At 44.2% G+C, this 12,130-nt stretch overlaps 1 protein-coding gene across 2 annotated transcripts in view; it reads right to left on the bottom strand.

Moving 5' to 3' along the window:
• DLGAP4 (DLG associated protein 4) overlaps positions 1-12,130 on the bottom strand; it is a 309,694-nt gene that overhangs the window by 121,599 nt on the left and 175,965 nt on the right. For both annotated transcript variants that reach the window (XM_073606515.1, XM_073606516.1), the window contains exon 6: positions 7,898-8,474. In XM_073606515.1, coding sequence (XP_073462616.1) covers positions 7,898-8,474 — 577 coding nt within the window. The remainder of the gene's footprint in view (positions 1-7,897; positions 8,475-12,130) is intronic.

Here is a 12,130-nt window from a genome sequence, read left to right as displayed (position 1 = left end):
ACGGCCTGTGAGACTGGAAGGCCCACCTGTCAGTTGCCACCAATGGTGGTATTATTCAGAAGTACCTTCCCTGACTCTTGAAGAACATATAGAGTGAACCTGTTCAGTTAGGCACATGCAAAGGATTTTTTTTATCATACTTTACACTGGCTAGATGTAGATATATTTGGATCTATATCATCATATCAACGGCATATTCTGAATGTTGTAGGTGTGTGTACAAGATCAAATGTCATTGGCTCTGGCGTTGTGCCGTGGACGCCCCCTAGAGCCCTTAAAGTGACCAACGTACACCTACAGTGATTCGCCCAGCCGTGCCAACCTGCCGCAGTATAATCACAGCAACTGATCGGCAAGCGGTTAAAATAACTTTTAGGTCTCAAGGAACACCTATTATTAATTACTATATTTACAGCGCATGATACATTAGTGTGATGGTCAATGGAAGGAATACTTCTTACATTCGTGGTCAGTGGAAAGAATTCCCCCCTTACAGGTAGCTAAAAAGATAATTACCGTAAGCGGTTACTTACTGTATGTAAGAGGCAGAACTTGCTCACTGCTCAAGGATTCTCTAGCAACCCCTAAGGTTCAGTGGAACCCTGGTTGAGAAAAACTGGCATACGTGTACCTGTCTTTACCTCCTCACTCACCAGATGGCAACTACAGAGTGTTCCCTGGTATCAGCAGCTCTACTACCATCCAATCACAGTGCAAACTAATTTATACCATCTCATTGGAATAAAGTAGGAACCAAGAACAGAGGGTCCTGGTCACAGTCTGACACCTCACTGTATGTCAACAGTTGTGGCGAGGACAGAAGGAAGCTTAAAAGGGTGGAGCCATGTAACTCATTTGGGCTCTGTCAATGCTTCACTGTAGAATACTGATGAGCAGCACAGATGGGTAGTGCGCTGAGTAATGCACTGGGGTTGCCTAGGCAGGGGAGGTCTTCCTGAGTCCAAAGCCCAACGTGTACAGTGAGTGCACTATGGGCCCCCTCCCTTATTGGGCCCATGTGTACTGCATGCATTGCACAGATTAAAGATACGCCAGTACATTGTATGATTATGTGCATGTTATTACTTTTTTTTTTAAAGCGGTAGTAAACTTTCCCCCTGCAAGGTAAAGGCATAATGTGCTAGTATGCATCACATACTGTACTAGCACATTATGAAAGACTTACCTTGAAATAAAGCCCTACAGCAGAGCACTGTCACCGCTGCAGAGCCATCTTCACTGAGTCTTCATTCGGGGTCCATCGGCTGCGCCCGCTTGAATGGCTGCGGCGCAATGACATTACTCCCGCTCATGCGCGTGGGAGTAACGGACGCTGTACAGAGCTCTGAAGGAACGGCATGGGTATGAGCACATGCACCAGCTGCTGCTCACTAGAATATCTCCTAAACGGTGCACATTTAGGAGATATTCATTTAACCTATAGGCAAGTGGAGTTCCACCCAAAAATGGAACCTCCGCTTTAAGGGAAGGTGACCCCCTGACATGCCACATTTGGCATGTCATTTTTTTTGGGGGAGAGCCGGTACCCTCTTTTTAGACGGTCCCAGCTCCCACTTCCTCCCGGTGCACTGCAGCACCGGAAGGGAGATCACCTCACCCCCCCCCCCCTCGGCAATCATCTGGGACACGTCACAGGTCCCAAATGATTGCCCGTCATGATGTGCGGCGCGCTTGCGCATGCGCAGTGGGTGCCTGGCTGTGAAGTCACAGCCGGGCGCCCACAGTTACATTTCCGGCGCCACAGAGAGGAGAGGGAGACGAGCGGGGCTTCGTTCCCCCGCTTCGCTGGACCCTGGGACTGGTAAGTATCCGATTTTTAAAAGTCAACAGCTGCAGTAATTGTAGCTGCTGACTTTTTTTTTTTTTTAAGCGGAACTCCGCTTTAATATAAGCTTGCCTGTAGGTAGAAAAAAAAGTTTACTACCACTTTAATAGCAATAATTTAGCTGAGCTGAGAAGGATTACAGTAAACCTGCCAGAAACATGGGCAATTCAAACAATAAGTAAATCCTGACTTTCTCCAAGAAAGTCAAGCTGCCCTCTCCTGCCCTTTGAGCCTTCCTATTGCCCTTTAATTTGATGTTGAATGTTTCCTTGACCGATAGGAGGAACAGGAGGCCAGGCTGGATTTATTAGGGAAAATTTGAGATTTGAATTTTGTCTCATGTGACAACACTGAAGAAATGACACTTTGCTACAATGTAAAGTAGTGAGTGTACAGCTTGTATAACAGTGTAAATTTGTTGTCCCCTCAAAATAACTCAACACACAGCCATTAATGTCTAAACCGCTGGCAACAAAAGTGAGTACACCCCTATGTCAAAATGTCCAAATTGGGCCCAATTAGCCATTTTCCCTCCCCGGTGTCATGTGACTCGTTAGTGTTACAAGGTCTCAGGTGTGAATGGGCATCAGTTGTGTTAAATTTGGTGTTATTGCTCTCACTCTCTCATACTGGTCACTGGAAGTTCAACATGGCACCTCATGGCAAAGAACTCTCTGAGGATCTGAAAAACGTTTAACAGGACAGGTTGCACTCAGAACAGGCCTTGCCATGGTCGACCAAGGAAGTTGAGTGCACGTGCTCAGCGTCATATCCAGAGGTTGTCTTTGGGAAATAGATGTATGAGTGCTGCCAGCATTGCTGTAGAGGTGCAGGGGTTGAAGGGGTGGGGGGGTCAGCCTTTCAGTGCTCAGACCACACACCGCACACTGCATCAAATTGGTCTGCATGGCTGTCATCCCAGAAGGAATGATGATGATGCACACAGTGTAAGAATGCCTGCAAACAAGTTGCTGAAGACAAGCAGACTAAGAACATGGATTACTGGAACCATGTCCTGTGGTCTGATGAGACCAAGATAAATTTGTTTGGTTCAGATGGTGTTAAGCGTGTGTGGCGGCAACCAGGTGAGGAGTACTGTGGGGCATCCTCAAACGAAAGGTGGAGGAGCGCAAGGTCTCTAACATCCACCAGCTCCGTGATGTCATCATGGAGGAGTAGAAGAGGACTCCAGTGGCAACCTGTGAAGCTCTGGTGAACTCCATGCCCAAGAGGGTTAAGGCAGTGCTGGAAAATAGTGGTGGCCACACAAAATATTGACACTTGGGGCCCAATTTGGACATTTTCACTTAGGGGTGTACTCACTTTTGTTGCCAGTGGTTTAGACATTAAAGCGGAGTTCCACCCATTTAAAAGTCAACAGCTACAAAAAGTGTAGCTGCTGACTTAATCATCACTCACCTGTCCCAAGGTCCAGCGATGCGGGCGCACGAAGCCTCGCTCCTCTCCCCCTCCTCTCTGTGGCGCCGGCATTGTAACTGTGGGCATGCACTGTGCATATGCGAGCGCCGCTGTGAATGGCCGGGCAAGATTATAGGGAGGGAGGAGGGAGAGGTGAACTTCCTTCTGGCGCCGCAGAGCCCTGGGAGGAAGTGGGAGCTGGTACCCCCCCAAAAAAAATATGAAATGCCAAATGTGGCATGTCAGGGGGTCACCATCACTTAAAGCGGAAGTTAAATTTTTGGGTGGAACTCCACTTTAATAGCTGTGTGTTGAGTTATTTTGAGGGGACAGCAAAGGGTCCAGCACAGTGATTTAGTGGATAGCACTTTTGCCTGGCAGTAAGAAGGATTGTTGGTTCGGATCCCAACCACAACATCACCTGCCTGGAGTTTGCATGTTCTCCCTGTGCCTGCGTGGGTTTCCTCTGGGTACTCCGATTTCCTCCCACACTCCAAAGACATGCTGGTAGGCTAATTAGAACCTGACAAAAAATTGTCCCTAGTATGTATGAACATGAGTTAGGGACCTTAGAGTGTAAGCTCCTTGAGGGTAGGGACTGATGTGAATGTACACTGTATATGTAAAGCGCTGCGTAAATTGACTGATATATAAGTACCTGAAATAAATAAATTATCACTGTTATACAAGCTGTACAGTCACTACTTTACATTGTAGAAAAGTGTCATTTCTTCAGTGTTGTCACATGAAAAGATATAATAAAAATGTCCAAAAATGTGAGGGGTGTACTTACTTTTGTGAGATACAATATATATATATCTATATCTACTGAGAGTTTTTATATGTGCTATTCACTGAAGGTGACCCCTGATAATGTATTCCTTTATGTGCTTATGTTTTAATCCTCCAGGTTTGTGACGGGTTTATTTTAGGTTTTTTAATTGTAGGTGTGTAGCTGTAATTAAGGGTGAGGTATAAGTATAGTACCGATTTCCACACGTTTACTGCGTTGGCTGCTGAGTACTATCAATTTAATTCTATTTCTGTATTCTAGGTGTAGAAAAGCATAGGATGAAAGGTTTCATTTTAAAATCTGCTGATTTTCCCAGGGAGTTTGTCTGGCATGTCGAGTTACAACTGTCATTTGTGGAGCAGTATGTACACCCTAATGCCCTGTACACACGGTCGGACATTGATCGGACATTCCGACAACAAAATCCATGGATTTTTTCCGATGGATGTTGGCTCAAACATGTCTTGCATACACACGGTCACACAAAGTTGTCGGAAAATCCGATCGTTCTGAATGCGGTGACGTAAAACACGTATGTCGGGACTATAAACAGGGCAGTAGCCAATAGCTTTCGTCTCTTAATTTGTGCGTCGGATTTGTGTACACACGATCGGAATATCTGACAACGGATTTTGTTGTCGGAAAATTTTATAGCAAGCACTCAAACTTTGTGTGTCGGAAATTCCGATGGAAAATGTGTGATGGAGCCTACACACAGTCAGAATTTCCGACAACAAGGTCCTATCACACATTTTCCGTCGGAAAATGCGACCGTGTGTACGGGGCATAACACTGAACCACTCTTATTTGATTCCTTTTGGTCTGGTAAATATACCGTATTATTGACACTCTTCTGAGTGGACATTATTTAACTTTGCCTTCAAAAACCACCCCAGTATTTGCCATGTTCAAAGTTAGTCCAAGGCAGGTCATACACAGAGCAAACTCCTTTCCTGAAACCACAGGTTGCAGGAAATAAATTCACTTGATTCCCCCCATTAACACAGACAGTGGCAATCCCTCCTGCAAGGCCATTTTTCTTCTCCTGGCCGGGGGGTGGGGTAGGGCAGGGGAAGCCTTCCCCGCCGTGGGAAGACAGTGATTATTGCTAGCAGTTATAGCAGCCTCTAGCGATAATCGCAGATAAAACCCGGCATGCTGGTTGTACCCAAGTTGATCGATCAGCTTGGTACATTCAGCCTGCCCATACACTGCTGAACGGGCTGAGATTCGAATCTTGTATGGCCTGCCTAAAGCTGGTCATACACTAAAAAATTTTTCCAAAATTTTATGGACTATTGTTCTACCTGCTAATCATTACTGGGGTTAAAACAACATTTGTTTTCGACCATATTGACAAGAAAATTTGAAGGAGCAGGATGAGCAATTTTGTCAGAACGAAAGAATTTCTAACAGCGTATACAGTTTTGATTTAGGAAATTACCTTAAATTGTTAAAAGCAAACTACATTTTTTTTTTTAATGACATTTGTCAAGTAATCAAATATATTGAGAATTTTCAGACAAATGTTTGTAAAAAAAAAAATTGTACAAACATTTTTCAAACATCTACTAGTGTATGGCCAGTTTTTTATTGTGCTAAACATATGGCAACTGTTCACTAAGGTGTGCTGAGTTTTGGGTGTTTTTACTTGCAGTTGCCCATTTAAAGTGGTTGTAAACCCTTTACAACCACTTTATACTACAGGAAAGCCTATAATTAGGCTTACCTGTAGCTGCACTGGATATCTCCCTAAACCTGCATCCCTGTATTTGCATGTGCCGACGTCATCGGTACATGCACACTTAAGCAAACTGAAGCAACGGCACATACGTGCCGTTGCTTCAGATTTATTGTGCCGTTACCGGCGGCTCCCGCGCACATGCGCAGGAGTGACGGCATCACGGCTCCGGCCAATCACGGCGCCGGTGCCGCGATACCTGGGAGTAACCCCCCAGACGGGTGTCGGCCACCGGAATGGTGAACAAGGACCGCTGCGGGGGCTTCGATCTCAGATAAGTAATTCATAATGAGCTAGTATGCTATGCATACTAGCTCATTATGCCTTTGTCTTGCAGGGTTTTTTTTGTGGAATTTTTTTAAAGGGTTTACAGCCACTTTAAGTGAATTGAATGAAGACTTCCAAAAACACATTCCAGTGCAATGGCATGGACATGGACACATTTTGGACATGGACACATTTTGAGTTTTTTGTTATGAATAAGGTTGATGAGCTGTAGATATAGATATGTGGATTGGTGTGGGTTGTGGACAACATCACTGACTGAGACTAATAAACATGTAATCATGCTGTGAGCAATAATATTTTAAAATATTTTAACTGTGATACTAATAAATAGCGTATTGGTTTTTATAATATTGTTGTTGTGATTTGGCACCTTAAAAGTCCATCTATGCCCAGTAGTTCATCTATACTAGAATGATGTGGATGTGGTGCCCTTTATACGTTAGTCCTTAAAATGGAACTATAGGCAAAGCTTTTTTCTTTTTTTTTTTCATTTTTGGGTAAGGGAGGGTCATAACCCCTGTCAGTTTTTTTTTTCAATCTGTGTCCCATTGGGGAGATTTCCCTTCACTTCCTGTTCCATAGCCAAGACAGGAAGTGAAATGAAATCCCTGCAAATTAAGGGAATCCCTTGGAGACCCCCAGGTCACCAGAACTAGTGAACCCATTTGAAGATTTCCTGTCTATTACTTTTCTGGGGACTACCCAATGTTTGGGATTTTCTTTTACTTTCACTTTCAATGATAATGGTAAACAGGACAAATAGAGATGGCGAATCGCGCTAATGGGGGCACAGACAGCAATAAAACCTGAAAGGTGTTCTAATCCATCTCCACTCTATCCAAAACTTAAATATGTTTCAAAATGACCTTTTACTGACTTATTATGCATTGTTCTGCACTGTGTCTGTGTGGATGTGGCAATCTTGGTAGAGGCCGGACTTTGCTTCCTCATGTTAAAACCTCCAGCATGGAGAACTGTGAGTGGCACAGTAGTGACCTCATGAAATCTCACCCCAAATCAAGCTGGACTAGCAGTCAAAGGCAGCAGTGCCTTAGATCTCACACTGAAGATGTACAACTATGAGGCTGTAGGCACAAGAATGCCTATGCACACACACACCAGGAAGGGTGCTGCTATTTTTTAGCAGGAATGTAAGACAAAGGCAATTTTTTAGGGCATTGCTCACAATTAACATCTGTAAACTATCCCAGTAAGGCCCATTTCACACAAGCAGACCTTTTGGACCGTCTATTGTCCTCTATGGAGTGGCAGGGGCCGACCCACTGACATCCAATCTGATCTGTTAAAAAAAACGGATGGGGAACGGTTTCCCTTTCTTATAGCGCATTGGATCAGATGTCAGTCGGGTATAAACGGACAGACAGACCGTTTACATCCGACTGCCCATAGAGGAGAGCAGGCTGTGTCTGTGTCCGTCCTGCATAAGCAGAGTAGACATGGACCAGCCACCTGCCTGCTCAGCGGGGATCAGTGGACAGATTACCTGCTTAGCAAACGGACTCCTAACGTAGGTTGCCCCATGTGGAAGGGGCCTAACATAGCAAATCTTCACTTTTTTGGGTTCAGTTCCACTTTAACCTTCAGTGAAAATACATGTAGGTTAAGGAAATACATCTTTGAAATAGCAAATAACACGGCACAGAAGCTGCTGAGAACCTAGATCACCTATGACTCTCATTGTGTTCTGGACAAAAAAATAAATAGTTCAGCTGGGATTTATGACAATTTATGAAGACATCGTCCAATTCAAGAAAACTGTTTTTAAACATCACTTCAGGGTTTAACTTACCAATGTGTCTGGGAAGGGTCCGGCTGATGATAGGGAAAGGAGGTGACATGGACTGCAGGGATATGGTGTCGTCATCCTGGGAGCAGCCAGCCTGTATGGCACGGAGGTAGCTGTGACTGCGCGAGCGGAAGAAATTGGGAAGATGAAGGTCAAAAGGCTCAGTTTGGGTTGATTCAGGATCTCCAAATACAGCCTGAACCAGAGGGTAACGCTCTCTCTTGTCTTCTATCGTCAGTGGATACTGCACACTCTGCTCCTCAAGGATCTGAGACAGGGGGTACTCTTCTGCTTCCTCCTCAGGTAACTGGCACAAAGGGTACCTTTCCCTTGGCTCCTCGGGCACCTGGCACAATGGATATCGTTCTCTCTCTTCCTCTTCAACTGGGCAAAGTTGGAATCTCTCACAAGGCTCCTCTGGAACTTGTGATAATGTGTATCTTTCCATTGGCTCTTCAGGAACTTGACACAAAGGATACCGATCTCTTTGCTCTTCTGTCACCTGGCATAACTGGTACCTTTCCCTCTGGTCATCTGATTCGTCTGTTTGGTACTGTAGGATGCAGCGTGGTTCATTATCCTATATGGACAGAGGTAAAAAAAACGTTTAGTACTTAAGTGTTTCCACATTTCATAATTCTCAATTAATGGTCCTTAAATAGTGTTTAGGCCAATGTTCTACCATCTGTATGCTTAGAGAATTCCATTATTTAATTTATAATTTGACCTATCGTAACGGAACTCTACAGAGTTAAAGAATAACCCGAGTCTGAACAAGACCTTTCCTGCAGTTCCTTAACACAAAAGATGTTTACATTTTAAAATATTTTTTTTTTTAGATCCCTGGTCCCCTTAGTCCTATAATGACAGGAACCACAGAGTACAGTGAGGGACCAGGAATTTGACACACCCGGAAGTGTTGGCTGTTAAAGATTCTTCAAGCAGCTGAAGATAATCTGAACATGACCTTTCCTACAGTTCCTAGTAAAAAAGGTGTTTACATTTCAAATTATACAATTATCAGATGCCTGGTGCCCTTTGTCCTTTAGTGACAGGAGCCACAGAGTTCAGTTGGAGACCAGGAAGTGTCAACTGCTGAAGACTCTACAAGCAGCTGTAATAAAGTGGGGTTTGTCAAGGCAGATGGCAAAAGAAATAAACATTAACTTTTTTACTTTTTTTTAAATGATTTATTTTTTTGGAATAGAGTCACAAAAAAATATATACATATATACATATTATATATATATATATATATATATATATATATATATATACATTAGCAAAAGCATTGGGAAGCCTGCCTAAGGCCTTAATGCACACTGTTGCTGTTAAACTCACGTTTTTGTGCATTTGGGCCTTTATGGTCTATGGGCTGTTGTCTGAACGCCCTGAAATCGCATTCAAGAGCAGTTCTTCTGAACACAAAACCCGTAGGGTTCAATATCGAGTTGCCCCATCCTTTGCAGCTACAACAGCTTCAAGTCTTCTGGGAAGGCTGTCCACAAGGTTTAGGAGTGTGTCTATGGAAATGTTTGACCATTCTTCCAGAAGCGCATTTGTAAGGTCAGGCACTGATGTGGCTCGCAGTCTCCGCTCTAATTCATCCCAAAGGTTTTCTATCGGGTTGAGGTCAGAACTCAGGCCAGGCCAGTCAAGCTCCTTCACCCCAAACCCACTCATCCATGTCTTTATGGACCTTACTTTGTGCATGGTGGAGGGGGGATTATTGTATGGGGTTGTTTTTCAGGGGATGGGCTTGGCCCCTTAGTTCCAGTGAAGGGAACTCTTAAAGGTGTCAGCATACGAAGACATTTTGAACAATTTCATGCTGCCAACTTTGTGGGAACAGTTTGGAGATGGCCCCTTCCTGTTCCAACATGACTGGGCACCAATGCACAAAGGAAGGTCCATACAGACACAGATGGGAGAGTTTGGGGTGAAGGAACTTGACTGGCCTGCACAGAGTCCTGACCTTAACCCGACAGAACACCTTTGGGATGAATTTGAGCAGAGACTGTTAACCAGGCCTTCTCATCCATATCAGTGCCTGACCTCACAAATGCGTTTCTGGAAGAATGGTCAAACATTCCAATAAACACACTCCTAAACCTTGTGGACAGCCTTCCCAAAAGAGTTGAAGCTGTTATAGCAGCAAAGGGTGGGGCAACTCAATATTGTACCCTACAGACTAAGACTGGGATGCCATTAAAGTTTATGTGCGTGCAAAGGCAGGCGTCCTAATACTTTTGGTAATATAGCGTATAAATGATCTAAAATCCAGGTGGGCACTCACAATATACAGTTGGCAAGAGTTTGCAGTTAGTTTGTGATGTGTGTCACCAGCTTAACTCCTACTATGTATTGGTTGACACTAAAGCAAAGGGAAGACAGCAACCACCAAAATCTGTAGTTTTTCTGTGCAGAATCTGGATGGTACTGTCCTTGCAGTGGACATATAGCAGCAATGGGAAATTGGCAAGATGAACATTTAGGCCCTTTCAGGTCCACAGCTCAGATCCCAGTTTCAAACCCTGTGATCTCTGCTCCTACAGTCCTTTCTTTAAAATTCGAAGTGTCTGAAGAAAGAATTCTTGTCCTGCAATCAGATTGTCATATCACGCTGGGAGAATGAAAAAGAGAATCTACTTTGTCAAATAAACTGACTTTATATGGCTAGTTCATCTGCTGTCTCCATTTATGGATAGAAATTAGGGCATTTATAAAATTATAAAAAAAAGATTTTGGATCAATGTAGCCAATGCCACGTATGACTTTACAACCGCAGAACCAATGCTCTTGGAGATGATATTTGTTTCAGTTGAGTAACTCCATACACACTATTAGATTTTCTGCAGATTTTTGCCTTCAATTTTACCAAAACCATATAATATGAGGTCAAACCTTAATGCCGCGTACACACGAGCGGACTTTTCGACCAGACTGGTCTGACGGACCGAATCCGGCGGACAATCCGACCATGTGTGGGCTCCATCGGACCTGCAGCGGACTTTTTTGGTCGAAAATCTGACGAACTTTAGATTTGGAACATGTTTCAAATTTGTCCGACGGACTCAAGTCCGGTCGAAAAATCCGCTCGTCTGTATGCTAGTCCGACGGACGAAAACTGACGCTAGGGCAGCTATTGGCTACTGGCTATCAACTTCCTTATTTTGGTCCAGTCGTACGTCATCACGTACGAATCCGTCAGACTTTGGTGTGATCGTGTGTAGGCAAGTCCGTTCGTTAGAAAGTCCGTAGGAAGTCCGTCAAAAGTCCGTCGGAAAGACTGTAGGACCTTTGTTGCCGAAAAGTCTGCCCGTGTGTACAGGGCATAAGAGTTTAAATTTGTATGCAATCAGGCAGGCCCATGCACTACATGATTTTGGTAAATCTGAAGACAAAAATCTGCATAAAATCTAATAGTGTGTATGGGGACATAGATTTTGCTCCTCAAACTGGCTGTGTCTAGCCTAGTATAAGGCAAATGTACCCTGTACAAACATAAAATATGCATGCTGCCTTTGTTTGCTCAGTGGCCATAAAGGAACAGATGTATACAAGTATGGACAAGGCCTCAGGTTACACAGAATTTAGCAATACACCATATCTTAAAGTGCATCTGTGCCCTGACTATGAACTTTAAATTATGTACAAATTCTAAACAAGCTGTAAAAGATCTTTTTAACCGCTTGCCAACCAGCCACCGTCATTATACTGTGTCAGGTTGGCACGGCTGCGTGAATCGCCGTAGGTGTACGCCGGGCGCTTTAAGAGCAATAGGGGGTGCGCACGCCCGCGGCGCGATACCAGAGCCAATGGGCATGGCCGGCCACCCACAATCGCTCCTCAGAGAGCCAGAATGGGGATCTGTGTATGTAAACAAACAGATCCCCATTCTAACAGGGGAGTAGAGATAGATCTGCTGTTCCTAGTGATCAGGAACAACAATATCTCTCCTCCTGCAGTCAGTCCCCTTCCCCCACAGTTATAAACACCTCCCTAGGGAACACTTAACCCCTTGATCGCCCCCTAGTGTTAACCCCTTCCCTGCCAGTGACATTTATACAGTAATCAGTGGCTATTTTTTTTAGCTCTGATCGCTGTATAAATGTCACTGGTCCCAAAAAAGTGTCAAAAGTGTCCGATCTGTCCGCCGCAATGTTTCAGTCCCGCTATAAATCGCAGATCGTCGCCATTACTAGCAAAAAAGAAATACATTTTAAAAAAGGGCAT

The sequence above is a fragment of the Aquarana catesbeiana genome, linkage group LG12 (genome assembly GCF_042186555.1).
Source record: "Aquarana catesbeiana isolate 2022-GZ linkage group LG12, ASM4218655v1, whole genome shotgun sequence".
NCBI lineage: Eukaryota > Metazoa > Chordata > Amphibia > Anura > Ranidae > Aquarana > Aquarana catesbeiana.
This window is presented reverse-complemented; position numbering and strand designations above follow the sequence as displayed.